At 36.7% G+C, this 20,198-nt stretch overlaps 1 protein-coding gene across 1 annotated transcript in view; it reads right to left on the bottom strand.

Moving 5' to 3' along the window:
* Positions 1-3,469: 3,469 nt before the first annotated feature.
* Positions 3,470-20,198, bottom strand: part of PLAA (phospholipase A2 activating protein) — a 40,082-nt gene continuing 23,353 nt past the window's right edge. The window contains 7 exon segments of the mRNA NM_001105335.1: positions 3,470-4,198; positions 5,811-5,975; positions 8,346-8,447; positions 13,564-13,632; positions 16,808-16,879; positions 18,713-18,932; positions 19,623-19,780. Coding sequence (NP_001098805.1) covers positions 3,633-4,198; positions 5,811-5,975; positions 8,346-8,447; positions 13,564-13,632; positions 16,808-16,879; positions 18,713-18,932; positions 19,623-19,780 — 1,352 coding nt within the window. The 3' untranslated portion in view covers positions 3,470-3,632.

Below are 20,198 nucleotides of genomic sequence, written 5' to 3'. Positions count from 1 at the left end.
TCTTGCCAAACTCCAAGTATGCCAGCACCTTTATCTTGGACCACCGAGTCTCCAGAACTGTGACAAGTCACCACATCTATGGTATTTTTGTTGTAGCCGTCCAGACAGATACTGTGTATAGTTTTCTATAGAAGAATGCATTAGAAATTAGAATTAGAAATTATTTTAAAAATGACTGAACGTATTTCCTACTCTCAGGTGCAGGTGGATAATTTCTATCTTAAAACCTCTAAGAAGAATGATTATGTCACAATCCTCTATACAGTTTATCATTTTTTCACAAGATAACCATAATACAGTGATAACTGTTAAGGAAGCTACAACCCAGTCTTTTCTTCAGAATTATCTTTGTGAAGAATGTTTTTAGCTATGCCTCTTCAATCATTTAAGATTACAAGATACATAAAAAATTTTTTTGTATTGTTTATAAATTCAGCTAGTCGTGAAGTCATAATAACATACCTATTTATTTTTTTGGCTGCACCATGCGGCATGTGGAATCTTAGTTCCCCTAGATCAAACCCAGTCCCCCTGCAGTGGAAGCATGGAGTCCTAACCACTGGACCAAATGTTAGGGAATTTCCTAACATGTTCTTTTAAAAAAGGTAATGTGAGAATATCCTGCATGCTACAACTAAGATCTAGTGCAGCTAAATAAATAAATGGCAAGAGTCACTTAGTATCAAGTACAAGTTGAACCATGGTCTTGTTTGATTTTGTTATGATTGGACCCAAATTCCGTTAAATTCAAAGTTCTATTTTATGATATTAAGGTATAAGAACTCAATTTTAAAAAAACTACTCACTGTCAAAATCTCTCCTTCCTATAGGAAATTTAGCTGAGTTTTCTTCATCCCAAGTTTCTCTTTTTTCTTGTGTTGATTCAGTATTTTGAACTTCATTCTCAGCTGGAAAAGCTACCGATCCTTTTAGTGCAAGATAAGGTTTTATAGCCAGATTCAGTGGCAGGCCATGATTTAAGAAATTATGTTTGGAACCTGCATTCTGTAAAGAAAAGGTTGATTTGTGTTTTAACTGTTCTATTGGGAATGGAACTATAATACAATTGTGTAATATTCTTATTGATCAATTTAAATATGCCCTGCACTGTTTTTACCCTTTAAGAACTACTTTAGATACAAGATTTTCAGGGAATAAAAACTTTTTGAATGAGAGAGATTTCCCAGAATGGAAGAACAACCTGGTATGTATGAAATTTGTTTAACTGTTCTAATGCATACTGTAACTTTTTTTCACGTGCTTCTGCTTATAAAAGTATCAACTTTACTTTCAAAGGATTCATAAAGATCATTCAAATTTCCATTGAAATAAAGGACAAGTCGCATTATCACTTAAAAAAATAAATACATAAATAAATGAAATAAAAAAAAATCTAATGCTAGAGGCACTGTAATAGTTATAAATTAGAGGCAAAGATAACTTAGATCTTTTGCAGGCAACTACTTCTAATGCAATATGAAGGACATTAACCACAAGACTTTTATCACTGGAAGTGATTTGACAACATTTATCAAAGTTTAAAAAATGTGCACTGTCTTGACCCACCCACCACTGTATCCAAGTATACAATGTATCCTAAGGAATTTGCAGGAACTTTGTATTGTCATAGCATTGCTTAATAGTTGGAAATTGGAAACAATGTTAGATAATAGGAAATGGGCACATGGATATAAAATAATATTTATTAAGATGGAAATATGTGTACTAAATGTCAAGTTAAAAAATCAGGTTATTGAACAATGTGTATCATACAATCCTTTTTAAAAAAATAAAACATGTTTACATACCAACTGATATGGCACAAGATGTTAAATAAGAATGGTTTTTCTCCAGGTAGTGGAATTATAGGCAATTATTATTTGATGTGTGAATGTGTATTTTTCTGTTTAGAAAAAAATAAGGGAATCATGGGAAAAAGTAATTTAGTAATCTATTCTTAACCAAAACTCTACATCCTACAATTATACAAAGGTGCCTAGTATTTCAAAATATTGCAGATAAACTGTACTTAAAATTGCATGTTAAACAAGATATGTTAAAAACAAAGCACTGTATTGTAAACGAACCAGGCTGACCCAGGTTATACTCTTAATGTATACTCTTAATGTCATTTAACCTGGACTTAACCCCTTAAATCCCAATTAAGCAAAAAGCAAAGCATGGGTTACTAACGGAACCAGCAAACAATATTTAAACTCTGGGTACACACCAGAAAATGGCAATTTAATACTTAGCAAAATATATGTCCCTTCAATTTACATTTTACCCATTCTGATAGTCCAGAAGTTTTTCCTTGATTAATCTAGATAATCAAAATGGTTTCCTTCCTTATTTGAGGAAAAATTGTTCTTCTTAGACTACAATGTGGCATTAAGCCAGGAAATTCATGGTTCTATATACCATAAATGTTGACAATAAAGCTCATTATTTTAGATTAGGAATAGTCAAACTTCTCTCAAGAAATTGAAGTCCTCTTAAACAATAAATTAGTAATTAACGGATTGGTTCCTGCTTCCTGTTAGTTGCAAGGATGTTCACAGACAAACTTGTGATATGCTCCTCTCCCCCACTCATTCTCTAGGAAGTATAGAACGGTATGTACTTTTCCCTTTTTCCAATCATGATTCATCCTACCATCTTTACTTCTGAAAACAGAGATAACATCATCCTACACTTAAGGAGATTTGGGGATTAAATATCGAAGTACTGGTACCAACACAGTACTGGGACCATGTTTAGGGGCTCAAAAATACTAATTTCCAATGACAGTCTCTGGACTTGCAAATAACAGTTTGATGTACTCTTGCTTGCACAACTGTCTGATAATATTCAACACATTCCAAACTCCCTCTGATATATAGAAATAACCAAAAATAAACAATCAGATTATTTTTGAAACTGGAATAATGAAGTTATCCCAAATAGTGAAGGGGAAAAGAAACTGGATCATGAACTTGTAGTCAATTTGGGGCTTCATATGACTGAATTGATACCTAACAAATTTGCTTTCAAATACCTAACAAATTAGTAACTTGCTCTCAATCATCTAAAAATAAGCCATTAAACAAACTTTCTATTTACAAAGGACTTAAATGAAGAAATTATTTTACATCTCAATATATGGAATAATTTGTAACAAACTTAATTTTAATTCTAAAGCATTTGTCCTAAAACAAGACTTTGAAATCATTCAGTGCTATTGAATCAAGCAATGAAAATGAGTAGAGTGGAAATTAAATAAAAGACAACCACCAAGAAATAACAATCTGGTGTATACAAGTATAATAGCAAAAGCAGATTACATAAATAAAAGCCCTTTTCTTCTAGGTGGCTAATGTAAAGGAATTCTGCCACTGTAGTTGTGTTGTTGGTGGTCATAGCTCATTCTTAATTTATCTCTAAAGCTCTTAAAAACCTGCCCGCATTACACAGGAAAATTTCACAGTTCATCAGTGCAAAAATTTTATTTCCCCTCTCCCCACTACCCCACTTTACAGGATCTGAAATTTTACTTAATCCACAGCATTTGTTTCATCATCTGTTATCAGTCATGTGAAATGTGAAAGAAAAAAACACTCATCAATTTAAAATCTCAGTCCCCTAACCCACTGTTACAGTAAATTTAGGATAAGTCTACAGCATTCACTTACTTTAGCTGGCTCTGATACTGAGGCATACTTTTTTATTTGAGAATCAACACCTAAAGACTTGGCTAATTGTACAGCATTGGAATCATCACTGACAAGTGTCCCAAGAGCCACAAGAAGTCTAAAAGTGGCTTCGAGGTCTTGTACAACTTCTAAGACTGTGCTAATTACTGACAAGCACTGAGCTTTCCCTTCAATGTTATGGTCTTTATGAAAACACACAGAATAGTTCAGGGTCAACGTAGCCAGAGCAATGTGAATGTTCTTATTGCTCCCTGATTTCAGTTCTATTGCGTGGGACAACAGTGATTCCCTCTGGGACATCATGAGCTTTTGTCCTGCCTGGCCAACAAAACAATTGCAAAAAGTCCTCAGAGCAAGCAGCTGGTTTGCTGGCTTTCCTCTGGGGTTCAGAAGACTGACGAGATGGCTGCTGAACCGAGTCCCTTCTTTTTCGTTGCAGAAGTTCTCATTCACACTGGGATGTTTAATTGACAGCCGAAGAATGTCAAGGGCAGGAAAGACAATATCTGTGAAAAAGAAAAATTTATTTTTAAAAAATTAAACATGTTAAAAATCATTTGCCTGGTTTACAAATGTGTAATTTCTAAATTTTGTGTTAACTGATTTTTCATATTTATAGAGGCTGTAATTATTGCTGTAAGATCAGATCTGTTTTAAAATATAGTAACTCTCCTGGGTTATTAAGATAGCTTGACATACAATGAATATTCAATAAATGCTTGTGGAAAAAAATAGGATTGGGAACTCGCTTTTAAAAAAATCCTAAAACAAGACCAAAGAATTGAGGAGGGAAAGTTCTTTTTAAAAGAATTCTAGTTGACAAATGCTAATAGGATGTTTATATATGTTGGTGGAGAGATATACAGTTAAGGGACTGGATAGACACCAAGTGAATGAAAGCTCTTTTCATACTGTTGAGAGCATACTGAGCGTTGAAGAATTGATGCTTTAAAACTACGGTGTTGGAGAAGACTTTTGAGAGTCCTTTGGACTGTAAGGAGATCAAATCAGTCAATCCTAAAGGAAAGTGAAAGTCACTCAGTTGTGTCTGACTCTTTGCGACCTCATGGACTATACAGCCCATGGAATTCCCCAGGCCAGAGTACTGCAGTATTCTCTTCACTCCCTTCTCCAGGGGATCTTCCCAACCCATGGATTGAACCCAGGTCTCCCACATTGCAGGCGGATTCTTTTATCAGCTGAGCCACCACTGGAAGTTGCTGATGCTCAAGTTGAAGCTCCAAAACTTTGGCCACCTGATGTGAAGAGCTGACTCACTGGAGAAGACCCTGATGCTGGGAAATACTGAAGGCAGGAGAAGGGGAAGACAGTGGATGAGATGGCCGAATGGCACCACTGACTCAATGGACCTGAGTTTGAGCAAACTGGGAGACCTGGTGAAGGACAGGGAAACCTAGCCTGCTGCAGTCGATGGGGTTGCAGAGTAGGACACAACTGAGCAACTGAACAAGAACGAATGCTCCAAATAATCTTATTATCACTGAAAGTGAGGACAGCAGAAATTATGGGTCCTGTGATATAAAGGTAGTATGCAACGTCATTTATAAAGGACATTCACCTGATAAAAACTACTGAACCAGAATCTAATTATGTCTAACATGAAAAACAAGAGACAGATGGACACATTAAGTGATCAGTCAAATTCAAAACATGGGGAATTCTGCAAGAAAAATGATTTTTTTCCTCCAATAAATCAATCATGAAAAAACAATAGGAAAGAGGGTACTTCTGGAATAAAAAAGAATTAAGTAAATTAAATAAGAGGAAAAATACTTGGAGCAAATGTTTGTAGCCTATGGTTAACAGGTCACAAAGAGTTTCATGGATGACTCGCAGGGCATTCACAAATGCTCTGGAAGAGTGTATAAAATGGTCCATGTATGGGGATCATCACACTACCTTCACATTCTCATAAGGTATGTGACCAGAGAAGATTATGGACTAAAGTGGTACAGTGAATCCTGTGAAGTTTTTCTCAATGCAAATTTCAACTACCACCTTAACTTTTATTTAATCTAAAAACACCAGTAGTATGGATAGGAATAAAAAGATACACTCTCTGTTTCCTGGTTACAGTTTTAGAAGTAATTTTTGTACCTTCAGGCCAGTTAACAGCTTTCCATAAAATCTGAAGTTGCTGGGCTGTGGGTTTTTCTGAAGAATTATTACATATTAGAGACAGTATCTTTTCAAGAAGTACCAAGTCATCTTCAGTTAACTTCTTCTCTTCAGATGCAGTTCCATTAAGTTCCTTTAGTTTACCTAGAACCAAATCCAAACCATCAGTATTCTCTAACTGTAATTAGCCACATATAATATACATAAATGCCAACGTTTTCAATAAGAATATGCTACCACACACCATGGGGAGATAAGATTTTTCACAGCAATTATCAAAGACCATAAAATAAGGCCTGTGAGTATTTTTAAGCTAAGTACAGTATACAAAAAGAAAGGTTACTGTGATAATTTGTTATCCTCTAAGATCTTCGAAGCTTTTTGAGTAAGTTTTTAGGTATACTGTATTTGTTATCATTTTAAATGCTTTTCAGAGCAGTATTAGATAGCACATACAAGTCAATCCCCTACTTTCTCACTGAGAAAATTTATAACTTTTAGCCAACTTACATCAACTTCTATGACGCCAATGATATAGTCAAAAGGCTGTGTGCATGCATGCTAAGCTGCTTCAGTTGTGTCTGACTCTTTGCGACACTACAGATAGTAGCCTGCCAGACTCCTCTGTTCATGGGATTCTCCAGGCAAGAAACCTGGAGTGGATTGCCATGCCCTCCTCCAGAGATGTTCCCAACCCAGGAATTGAACCCGTGTCTCCTGCATCTCCTGCATTGGCAGGAGAGTTCTTTACCACTGGCACCACCTGAGAAGCCCAGTCAAAAGCTAAATGTGTATTTATATTTAATTCACTGACTGAGCTCCATCTGTACATTTGACATCAAATTATTTAAACACGTTTAATGGAAATGTTGCCTTTCCCACCATATTCACATTTCATGAAACAATGTCTTTCAAACTCTTCACATGCAACTTCAATATCAGCATCCTTGTCATCATTAATGTTACTTTGAGTCATCTGACATTATTTTGTCAAAAATCTTTATCTCAAAGAATAAACAAGTTAAAATTTCAAAATTTTTACCATTTGTAACTGGAAACTTGGATCTGTTTCATTATTCTTTGGCATTAAAAGCTGTTTAACAGAGTATTAAAACAAATCTTATTTAGGGAATGCAAAAAGTAAGAGGTCTTTTAGATCTCTACAAGAGTTTAAAAATGACAAGTTGCCTAAAAGTGTGTATGCACTTCTTTATTGTTGAAAAAAAAAAAGGAATTAAGACCTATGATTTTTATAAAGATGTTATGAAAAATAATGACAAAAAATAAAACAAAGCAAAACAAAAGCCCCCCAAAACAGTAACACCACTGTCATATATTCAGATATGTATGTTATCTCAATAGACTTTCACCATAATCTTTGTGGCAAACAGAGTTAGTAATACTCTTAGTCAAAAGCAAAGAAAAAGAAAAACTTAGTCATTTTGTTTGGAGGAAAATAAATTAACAGAAAAAGTAATCAAAACCAACTGAGCAGTTTCAGATTTACAGACAGGATCTTTGTTTTTTAAATGCTTTGCTGATTTGTTTTCATTATTTTTTTTCTGAAAACAGTAAGAATTTAGGGGATAGGATTGATATTTTCCCCTTTAATATTTTTTCTCGGTAAAGTCATCAAAAAGTATTTACTTAGATTTGTGTAAGGTTTCTTATAAAGTGTTAATGTCCATTATCAGATTGTATATCTTTAGTTGACTCAGTTGTGTAATACCAAAATACAAATCTCTATCATGTAAGCACCTGGTTCCCAGCATATGCTTAGGAGAGAAACAGCCTTGAGAGAGCATCTCAGAATCTGTGGATATGTAAGAAAAGTATTTAATTAAAACACACTTACCTAAATGTTGTGTGAAAGTCACTCAGTCCTGTCTGACTCTTTGCAACCCCATGGACTATACAGCCCATGGAATTTTCCAGGCCAGAATACTGGAGTGGGTAGCCTTTCCCTTCTCCAGGGGATCTTCACAACCCAACTGAACCCAGGTCTCCCTCATTGCAGGCGAACTCTTTAGATTTCTGGAGTGGGTAGCCTATGCCTTCCTTCCCCAAAGGATCTTTCTGACCCAGGAATTGAACGGGGGTCTCCTGCATTGCAGGCAGATTCTTTGCCAACTGAGCTATCAGGGTATATGAATGCATATATATGGAATCTAGAGAGATGGTACTAATGGACCCACTTGCAGGGCAGCAATGGAGACACAGTGGGGGAAGAAGAGGGGAGGATGAATAGAGAGAGTAGCGTTGAAACATACACATTATGATACGGGAAACAGATGGCCGCTGGGAATTTGCTGTATGATGCAGTGAGCTCAAACCTGGGTCTCTGTGACAGCCTAGAGGGGTGGGATGGGGAGGAAGGTGGGAAGGAGGTTCAAGAGGGAGGGGTCATATGTATGCCTATGGCTGATTCATGTGGATGTATGGCAGAAACCAACACAATATTGTAAAGCAGTTATCTTCCAATTAAAAATAAATAAATTTAAAAAATAAACTTACCTAATATTTGTGTAGGGTTTGCTTGGTCAAAAGTGACAGCCTCTTTTTTAGGAAAATAAATATTCACTGTCTTAGATGCAGCTGATTGGTAGGCACTGTTTCCTGTTTACAGAATAGAAGGTGAAAATCATTCAGAGTGGCCAAAAAAAAGATTTTTCTGACTTTTGTCATCAAAATTATGATATATAACTATTCAGTGCATGCAATAAAATGACAACCAACTTCAGAAAAAAAAACAGAAAGAAAACAAATCTCTAAGATTTTATATACTACATATATTTGTTCATATAATAAATTTTAGTTTTGGGAAAGGGAGCTTAAATGAAAAACAAAGCCTTTCCATTTCATATTTTCTACTTCTCTCATATTTTTAAGATTCAATCTAAATTAGAAGTTTTTAAAAGATCAAAGAATACAGAACAATTATGAAACTGTCCAGTTCCTCCTTCTCTAGGCATACTGCTCTCTCTCTTCTCATTCCAAATGATGTAGTAGGCACTGTCATTTTCTCTAATCATTTTCATAAATCCCTCCCAGTTGTAAGTTCCTGAAGGGAATATGTATTTACTTCTTAAATATCCATTATAGTAACACTAACTCTGTATCTGATGATAAACAAAACATAGCCACCAGATGAAAACTCAGTAAATAAAGTTAAATGAAGCTAATTCAATTAAAATATAATTTAAATCTAATTTATGTTTTACTTTCATTTCAAATCTTAATTTATACAACGTTTTTGTTCTGATGCAAAATTAAGGTATTGTGCAAAAATGTGAATAAAACATTTTGATCTTCTGAGTGTATTAGAAGTAGAACGGGGGAAGGTAGATAAATGAAGAATGAGTTAAGTGCACAAAATTAATTCTAATTGCTTCCAAAGATAAAATATTTACTGACATGATCAAAGACACTGCTTGTACTCCTGGTTGTTAAAGAGTCTCGATGTGGTTGCTGCTGCTGCTGCTGCTGCTAAGTCACTTCAGTCGTGTCCGACTCTGTGTGACACCACAGATGGCAGCCTACCAAGCTCCCCGTCCCTGGGATTCTCCAGGCAAGAACACTGGAGTGGGTTGCCATTTCCTTCTCCAATGCATGAGAGTGAAAAGTGAAAGTGAAGTCGCTCAGTCGTGTCCAACTCTTAGTGACCCCACGTACTGCAGCCTACCAGGCTCCTCCGTCCATGGGATTTTCCAGGCAAGAGTATTGGAGTGGGGTGCCATGGCCTTCTCCACTAGATGTGGTAAGGAAATTGCAAATCAAATATCATCCAAACAATTGAGTACAACGAAAAGTTCTCTGGAGGAAAAGTACAGGATGCATTGAGAACCTATGACAGAGTAGAGAATCTAGCAAGAGGCATATATGTGTACCCAGGAAGTTTCACTAAGGTCATTTAGGAAATACTATTTCAGTTCAGTTCAGTCCCTCAGTCGTGTCCGACTCTTTGCAACCCCATGAATCGCAGCACGCCAGGCCTCCCTGTCCATCACAAATTCCCGGAGTTCACTCAAACTCATGTCCATCGAGTCAGTGATGCCATCCAGCCATCTTATCCTCTGTCATCCCCTTCTCCTCCTGCCCCCAATCCCTCCCAGCATCAGAGTCTTTTCCAATGAGTCAGCTCTTCGCATGAGGTGGCCAAAGTACTGGAGTTTCTGCTTCAGCATCATTCCCTCTAAAGAAATCCCAGGGCTGATCTCCTTCAGAATGGACTGGTTGGATCTCCTTGCAGTCCAAGGGACTCTCAAGAGTCTTCTCCAACACCACAGTTCAAAAGCATCAATTCTCCGGCGCTCAACCTTCTTCACATCCATACATGACCACAGGAAAAACCATAGCCTTGACTAGACAGACCTTTGTTGGCAAAGTAATGTCTCTGCTTTTGAATATGCTATCTAGATTGGTCATAACTTTCCTTCCAAGGAGTAAGCGTCTTTTAATTTCATGGCTGCAGTCACCATCTGCACTGATTTTGGAGCCCCAAAAAATAAAGTCTGACACTGTTTCCACTGTTTCCCCATCTATTTGCCATGAAGTGATGTGAATGTTGAGCTTTAAGCCAACTTTTTCACTCTCCACTTTCACTTTCATCAAGAGGCTTTTTAGTTCCTCTTCACTTTCTGCCATAAGGGTGTCACCTGCATATCTGAGGTGATTGATATCTCTCCCAGCAATCTTGATTCCAGCTTGTGTTTCTTCCAGTCCAGCGTTTCTCATGATGTACTCTGTATATAAGTTAAATAAGCAGGGTGACAATATACAACCTTGACGTATTCCTTTTCCTATTTGGAACCAGTCTGTTGTTCCATGTCCAGTTCTAACCGTTGCTTCCTTACCTGCATACAGATTTCTCAAGAGGCAGATCAGGTGGTCTGGGATTCCCATCTCTTTCAGGATTGTCCACAGTTTATTGTGATCCACACAGTCAAAGGCTTTGGTATAGTCAATAAAGCAGAAATAGAGGTTTTTCTGGAACTCTCTTGCTATTTCCATGATCCAACAGATATTGGCAATTTGATCTCTGGTTCCTCTGCCTTTTCTAAAACCAGCTTGAACATCAGGAAGTTCACGGTTCACATATTGCTGAAGCCTGGCTTGCAGAATTTTGAGCATTACTTTACCAGCGTGTGAGATGAGTGCAATTGTGCGGTAGTTTGAGCATTCTTTGGCATTGCCTTTCTTTGGGATTGGGAAAACTGACCTTTTCCAGTCCTGTGGCCACTGATGAGTTTTCCAAATTTGCTGGCATATTGAGTGCAGCACTTTCACAGCATCATCTTTCAGGATTTGGAATAGCTCCACTGGAATTCCATCACCTCCACTAGCTTTGTTCGTAGTGATGCTTTCTAAGGCCCACTTAACTTCACATTTCAGGATGTCTGGCTCTAGGTCAGTGATCACACCATCGTGATTATCTGGGTCGTGAAGATCTTTTTTGTACAGTTCTTCTGTGTATTCTTGCCACCTCTTCTTAATATCTTCTGCTTCTGTTAGGTCCACATCATTTCTGTCCTTTATTGAGCCCATCTTTGCATGAAATGTTCCCTTGGTATCTCTAATTTTCTTGAAGAGATCTCTAGTCTTTCCCATTCTGTTGTTTTCCTCTATTTCTTTGCATTGATCGCTGAGGAAGGCTTTCTTATCTCTTCTTGCCATTCTTTGGAACTCTGCATTCAGATGCTTATATCTTTCCTTTTCTCCTTTGCTTTTTGCTTCTCTTCTTTCCATAGCTATTTGTAAGGCCTCCCCAGACAGCCATTTTGCTTTTTGCAGTGGCCAGGAGGAGCTACCCAACGCCCCCACGCCTGAGGCCAGGGGCGGCAGCCGGGAGGACTAACCCCACCTCCAAGGAGCGGTGGCTGAGCAGGCGCAAGAGCGCCTAGAGAAGCTATCCCACGTTGAAGGTCAGGAAGGGAGGTGGTGAGGAGATACCCCTCGTCCAAAGAAATACTATTTAGGAAATACTATATAGGAAAATTAAATAAAAAGAAAAAGGAGGGGAAAAGCCAAACAACAATTAGTGGTCTAAATAGCAATGCAAAAGGTACAAATATTCCAAAGGAGAACAACATGTACCAAACTCTTGAGGTAGAAAACAGCATGCCACGCTCAAGACACTGAAGCAGGTCAGTATGGCAGAAAAGAGGCAGAAAGGAATGTGATGCAAGGCAAGAGAAAACAGTCAATGGGGAGCTATTACAGTGCTTTAATCATGGGAGGGGCATAAACAGAGGACCACTGTGAGACCAATTCAGGGGCCAGTATTTCATTAGTCTAGGTGAGAGATGACAATGGCTTAGGTAAAGGTTCAGCACCTTTATTCAGCATATAAAAACTGTTAAAAGACTTTAATTTCTGAAAAATGGGAGGAAATATTGTGAACTTTAAGACTCTTTTGTAGTATAACGGGTACAACTAACATTACTAAGCATTTATTCTGTAGAAAATTATTTATATAAATTTTGTAATTTTAAACTCTTAACTCTAGAAAGCAGATATAATTTTGCAAATGAGAAAAAGACAGGCACAGAAACAAAATGACTTGCTCAAGGTAAAACACATAAAAAGTAGTGGAACTGAGACTTCAATCAAAGCATTCTCACTCCAGAGTCCTTAATCTTAATTAATCACTAAGTTAAACTTCAATACTGCCAGCCAATGTTACTTTTGCAATGAAAAAATAGCTTACAAAATCATATTCCAACTTAGTTCTCAAGTAGAGTGGTGGGTTTATGAATTTTGTATTATGCTTAATAACATGTCACATATATTCTCTATATTTCTCATATAAAATAATAAACAGGTAGAGAATGATACAGAATGAATAAACAAGGTCCTACTGAATGAATAGCACAGGGAACTGTATTCAATACAAAAGAATTATATTCAATAATTCCACTAGGGTGATAGAATATGAAAAAGAACATAAACTGATATATAACTGAATCACTTTGCTATACAGCAGAAGTTATACAACACTGTAAATCAACTATACTTCAATAAAATAAATTAAAAAAAATAATACATAGGGAAATATATATGCCAAGAGATCTCCCAAACTTTCAAGAGGTGAACCATAAACTCAGTTCTGGATTTTACTGGCAGCCAATACAGAGGGAAAAAGCATGCCTGCATGTATTCAACAATGATGAACAAGTAAGATTCGTTGGGGTCTATGCTAGATACTAAGAATAAAAAAAAAACAAACTTGCTCCAGGGAAAGCCAAATATTCCAGGCCTAAATGGTAAAAGCAAATTCTTTTCTGAGTCCTCTCAATGTGTAATATAGTAAATAACATTCTAAACACATTATGTAAGAATGAAGGGTAAGACATGGGAACAAACTAAGACTTTGTAAGGATAGTGAGGAAACCAGCCTTAACACAGAACAGCACTTTTCCATCCTGGTTGCATATGAGAAAATTATAAAACTATCCTTGCTAAGACCTCAACCCAGAGCAACGTTAGATCAAGCGAGCATCACTGAGGATGAGGCTGAAGGACTTTGTCTAAGCTACCCAGATGATTCCAGCATGCAGTAATGACACAATTCTGAGAACACTCAAAAAGTCAGGTCAAAAGTTTGGTCTTGATTTACTGTATAAAATGTTTTCCAGCAAGAAAAAGATGACAATTTTCTTAAACTTTTATTACATAAAAGTTCTAATGAATTTTAAAAATCTAAAAACAAGAAAAGGAAGTGAAAAGTGTGTACCTGTAAATGGATCAACTCCAGCCATGGTAGTTCCCATACTTGCAGAGCCCGGTACATACCGACCACCACCTAAAATGCAATAATACTCATAGTAAGCACAGGGTAATGGCAAATTATACTAAAGTTCAAACTGCTCCTTCTTTACACAGAATGACTTATTTTCATTATTAGTTACATTTTCAGAATGACATCTTAATAAATGGGCTTAATAAATGGGTAGTAAATTTATTACAGCAAAATGCTTAGAACAGTGTCAGCCAATAAACTTAGCCAGGGAAGTTATCCTCAAGTAATTACATGCCTTATATACTATAATTATAGAAGTTTAATGAATTACAAAGGCTATTAGACTGGCGAGAAAGTCACAAGTTTCCACTATGAAAGGTGGACACTATTCTATTGAAATACAGACACAGGATTAGCTGGCATATAAGACAAATGGAAAAGAAACTAGGTGAGAGTCAGAGGTACTATGATAATAGCCCAGTGTCACATTTGAGAATACTTGCAGCTGCTTTACTGACAATGGAAAGAAAGAAACAGGAAAAACAAGTATAGAGAATCAGCAGAATTTGGAGATGTTCAGAGTCCTTTTTTAGGACTTCCCACAAATTAGCTTTTGTGGGAAGAAGGAAGATGAGCTACTTATTATTCTAGCCCCTCTGATTTTAACGTTCAGGAGTTGGTATAACCAGTGCAACAGAAACAGAAAAAGCAAACAAAGCTACAAAGGTGAATGGGATTCATTAAAATAATGAAGAACACAGAGTAAGTGGATTTGCTGAGTTTTCAGGATATGCTGGCTAGCAAGCTAAGTATCTTATATGCAGGAATTCATTTAAATATTAATTAGGTATCATTGTTATTCATAAAAATTTAGAAAAGGAAGGCTGAATAATTTGCCCAAGGCATTATGAGGCAGAATGTAGTCCTACAGTGTGCCAAATGTGGTTTTCAGACCAATCTGAATGAGAGTCACTGGTTCAATATGCAGATTCCCAGGGCCTGCCCATAAATGCTTAGTGGTACTCAAAATTAGCTTCATTTTAAAAACCAACGGGGAGCTTTTAAAACTACCTAAACAGCAAACCACATCCAAGACCACTTAATCAGGGTCTTCCCTGGTGGTCCAGTGGTTAAGAATTCATCCTGCAAGGGAGGGGATATCGATTTGATTCCTGGTCCAGGAAGATGCCATGGAGCAACTAAGCCCGTGTGCCACAACTACTGGGTCTGTCTTCTAGAGCCTGGGAGCTGCTGCAACTACGAGCCCATGTGCCACAATCACTGGAGCCCCGCACACCCTAGAGCCCAGTGTGATCTGCAACAGGAGAAGCCACTGCAATGAGAAGCCTGCGCACAGCAACTAGAGAGGAGCCCCCACAGCCCTGCAATTAGAAAAAGCTGATGGACAGTAATGAAGACCCAGCACAGTCAAAAATAAACAAACAAAAAGACCACTTAATCAGAATTCCTGGCTAAGGGGTCAGACTACAATAAGTATTTTTAACCTCCTCACCAATGTAGTGTATCAGAATTTTTGTGGGTGGGACCTTGCAATAACTAACTTAAACAAGCATTCCATAAATAAGGAAAAAAAAAGAATTAAGATTGACCTTAAGTTGTAAGTAAGATGCAGAAATCTTCTGACCCCAGGGCTATTGGTAAAACTGGAGGGACGATATCAACAATAATAAGAGCTAACATATATTGAGAGTTTAAATATTATTAATATATTCCAGGCATTTTGCTAAACACTTTGTATGTACTACAGGATTTTTTATAACATCTCAATATGGAAATATTGTTATCTATCTTTTGATAACTGTGGTTCAGTTAACCTATTACTTTAGAATTTTCCTGGACTTTTAGTATGCTATCTTGCATATCTCCATAACCAGTGAATCTTCTGAGTTATTGATATTGTGCAACAGTGAGACATGCTTCGGTTACGATGGCCCCAGTTGTTCTCTTGACTTTGTTGGTACTGTTTGAAGCTTGGTATAATAGTCTTTCTGTTCCAAAAAGAGGTGCTAATGAGATTCAGGAACTCTGTTGTTCTAAGTTTCAGGGCATCACTGTGCCCGAGTATGCCGACAGAGAAAGTGATCATCTGATCTACTCTTCAGATCTTTACTACCTTTTCAGGGTCACCAAAGACTTCCTTAATAGCCATCATGCTATCACAACATTTAGCTTGATAGTTGGTTTCTGTAGTACACTGGTACACTGCACAGGGTGGAGCTATTTGCATCTAGGCCACCAATGCATTCTCAGGAGAAGGGAAGCCTACTGAGAGCAGTTCACAGCTTCAGGATATGACCCAAGGTTGCATGTTGGTCCCTTCTATGGTTTAGATAGGACCATACGGTATCACTTTTAGAGCTCACAGTACTAAGTCTGCAGGACCAATAGATACCATAAATGCTATGAATCTCTTCCCAAATTTGGTACATTGTCCAGGAACTCTGGCTGAAGATCCAACAACAGCATCATAAAATACATCAAATGCTATTCTGAAAACAGAGATTTCTTCAGTTGCATTAAAGTCCAATTTTTTTCCAGTAGTGTTGATGCTGAGGCATGCATACCTTTGGTAAATAAAGTCACTTTGAAGAGCTACACCAACACTTCCAGGGCTTCGTGAAGGCCATTAATAACTTAGATTAGGAAGACTAATCCTGGGTAGCGGGGTGGACTGTCTCCTTCCATGCTAAAGGCAAAATGTGCCTGGCCAAACTTCTTGACTGCACTGCTCCATCCAACATCCAGGACTCACATGGCTCCTTCTTTGCTCATGATCAGTAGCATCTCGCCAGTGACAGCACTCATGCTGTGTCTTGGGTGGTGGATTCCCCTATTATCTAATTTCACAGATAAAAAAAATAGGCTCAGATAGGTTAAGTAACTTGCCAACTTCTCACAAGTGGTAGAGCCAGATTTTGAACCAAGGTCTGTCTGACTCTAAAATCTAGGCTTTTAATGACGCTACTCTCCTTTTAGGAAGGACCACTGGAGTAAATGATGAATTTTAATAATATGTTTTTAAAAGTCAGGAGGGAAAGCTAGAAAAGTACTCAAGGAAAAAGAAAAAAAGGAAGTTAAAAAGGAGATTCATAAAAATTGGAAATACCGATAAGGGAATTACCAGTTATTGGATAATATCTTCAAAATGTTAAGCTACAGAATGCAAAATATTACACATTTTAGGAAGAAAGACATATTGCTCAAAACTGTTTCCCACCTGTAAAAGGATCCGCTGCAGGAAGGGTGTTAGAAGATCCTGATGAAGAGCCTGGAACATACCGACCGCCACCTGTGCATGTAAACAAAGGAAAATCTGAAGCACGTCAAAATTCTGACTTTCATAAATAGCACACTGCTTGCATCAGAAGACTCCAAGTGTGGAGAAAAAAGAACAAGGCAACAAAAGACAGAATAAGAGGAGTTATCTTAAGAGGGGTTATCATCAGAAGTCTTACAGTTGGTCAGTAAAAAACTAAAATTTCAGCGATTCTCTAAGTTTTGTTTTTGTTAACTTTAATACTTTTTATTATATCTTAGTTTCTGCACTTAAATAGTAAAATGACTAGGAATTCAAATATAAAAAGATAAATTGCAGTTGGTCTCTGACCTAAATAATACACCACACAATCAGTTTCTGTTCCTATACAAATTCACTAGAATTCCTGCTGTTGTTGCTATCAAAACCACAGGCAGTAAATGTTAATCTTTTAGAGAACCTCCAGGTTCATTAACTCATGTGTCAAATAGTACATTCAGTGTGGAGATCCAGCAGGGAACAAGATTGCTTGTATCCACTGAAGCTTACAACCTACTGGAGAAGAAAATTACAAAGGGGATGAGTGCTACAAAGGAAACAGATTTCCCATTTATTTCTTTACAAATGTGTGGTGTGTGTGAGTAGGCTTTGTTAGTATCTCTAAGGAAATAATTGGAGGCATCTACCAAAGATATATCTGAGGATGCTGGTAAGGGTTTCGGAGGAGTAAAAAAGGGGAGACTGTTAGATTTCCAGATACAGACAGCTGCTTTAACATCTGTCCTCTATCTATCCCACAAGACAGCTTATACAATACAGTACTCTTTTGTACTGTAGGCTGATACTCCAACCAGAAATATCCAGATATAAGCTTTGTTTTCCCTTTTTCTGTCAAGTCTATCTGCGAGGGTTCCATTATTTATAGTTCTGTAGTGATTCAGTCTGATACCTCTGTTTAAATCAACATGCAGCTGAGATTAGCTCTATGATGTGAATGAACAATAGAATTTTGAACTAGAAGGAGAGAAGATGATTTAGGAGTGTCTGTGAGGGAAGAAGGAAAAAAAAAAAAAAGATCTGAGACAAGAACAGAATGTGCAATGCTTGTAAAAAGGAAGAACACCAGCACATGAAAGATGGGGTCAGAAATGACAGGAACCCATTTAATAATAAAACGTCAATTTCAAAATTTTATTTAGAGCTGGCCCTGTATTTAAGAAAAGAGGGAGAATTGTATTTCCTCCCATACCATAGCCTTGGTTTCCGGGACCTAGAACTCAGGCTAACACTTCTAGAATTAAACTCCACTCAAGGACTCAAGACTAATACTACTGGGGTTATAATACTCCTGGCATGAAAACCTAATCCCATTTATAACACTTTAAACACTGTATACTATGTAATAAACAAGTGACTTAAAATGAACATGACAAATACAAATAACACATGAACTAAAATTACCCACAGTTCAGTTCTAGACTTGATGCATAACTAACCAGTTTAGCCCCATGTGAAACAGAATTTCTATTTAATAAATTTCACCAAAATAACATGAAACAGTAACATGAAGAAACTTACAAGTTTCTTTGCATTTCAAATGGCTGAATTAGTTTCTTAATTTTATTTAGTTTACAGTGTGGCTATATTTTTGAAAGAGAACAATTTACAATTATTTCTATAAATACAAAATTACTATATAATTTGAAGCTCAAAAATATAAATCTGCTGTAGATCTTATTTTTAATTTTTTTATTTAAATAGTTAATCATAATAGGTGTTTAAATACACACACACACACACACACAAAAGATAATCAACTCTGATGGGAGTATTAATATATAAGACTTAATACAAACCCTAACTTACCTGTAAAAGGATCTGAAAAACTGGTGTTTCCGAGTCCCAACATTTGACCTTTTGTGTTATCAATGATAAATTTAGCCACCTGATCCAAAAACATAGGATTCAAATCATTCTTCTGTAAGAAGTTGTATGCAGCTAACCAGGGATCATCAGTGATATTATATGGTAATTTATATGATGGTCCACCTTCATTGACATCAATTGAGAAAACATAATCAAATTCCTTAAATGGGAATATAAAAAGGAGATAAATGATTACTGTCTGTTCATATATATTAAAGGTATATATAACACAGAGTTATTTTAATAATGATAGTGTTAAACTTTCTCCAAAGCACAATGTTAAAACTTCTACTAGGCAGATAATGATTAACAGCAACCATCTGCATGTGCTCTAAGAATGGTAGTTCTCTGGGGTAGACTTAGGGGATGGATTATGACAACACATTAACTATAAAACCAAAGATTGGTTGGCAATTAGCTGATCTGAAGGCCAAAAGTATTAGCTGTTGCAAACATGTTCATAAAACACATGCCAGCATTTTAAGCACAGCCTTGCAGGGTCCCTCATGGCCTGTCAAGTTAAATGCAGCTAGGCATGAAGCATGAGAGGAAGGGTAGCACAGAAGTGCCAAACCCAAAACGGTCGGGAATAGCTTATGCATCTAACTACCAAAAGGCAAATCATGGCCAGGGCATCCATCACAAAAGGAGCTCTCTCTGCATGCAAAGATACTTAAAAACAAACAAACAAAAAAAAACTACTCAAAGACTGAGAATCTCCCCACTGAAATGTATTTTTAAATGTCAAAATACCAAAGAAAATTTTATTAGCATGGGGAAAGGGAAACAAAACCATTAATTTGTCAAATGCTTTAAGATAATAGTAATTAGAAAGCAGAAGTTGACATACTTTCCCTTCATATAAAACTTTTCCAGATGTTTGCTGACTAGCACCAGAGGAGCCAACAACATCACCAATTTTTATCCACCTCCTTTCATTAATACTCCACTGGTAGGCTTCAACTTTCTCTCCATCTCTGATTAGACGAGTCTGTCCTTCTCTAGTACCTTAAAATAAAAATTGTGTGAGTCAGAGAAAGGCAGAGTAAAATTTACAAACATTTAGATTGAAAATTTTTTAATTTTAAAGTTTATACCTAAAATATTAAATATTTTAAAACATAATTCTACTAGAAAATGGCCAAAAAGAAAATAAGGCTTCAAAGGAAACTCTATTAAATAAAGGATGATTAAAAAGATGTGATTCTACTAAAAAAGTAGCTGGCTAATCAAAAATAAAACGAGTTTTATTAATAAATGTCTTCTGACAATACTTCATTTCAGTAAATGATTCTCCATTCTTCTAGCTAATCAGGCCAAAAAGAGTAGAAGAGTGATTCCTTTATCTCAACTCTAATCCTACAGCAAATTCCATCAGCTCTATCATTAAAATATAGCTAGAACAACTAACTCTTCTCACCATCTC

The sequence above is a fragment of the Bos taurus genome, chromosome 8 (assembly GCF_002263795.3).
Source record: "Bos taurus isolate L1 Dominette 01449 registration number 42190680 breed Hereford chromosome 8, ARS-UCD2.0, whole genome shotgun sequence".
In the NCBI taxonomy this organism is placed as follows: domain Eukaryota; kingdom Metazoa; phylum Chordata; class Mammalia; order Artiodactyla; family Bovidae; genus Bos; species Bos taurus.
The sequence above is the reverse complement of the archived record's forward strand: the minus strand, read 5'-3'. Positions and strand labels throughout refer to the sequence as shown.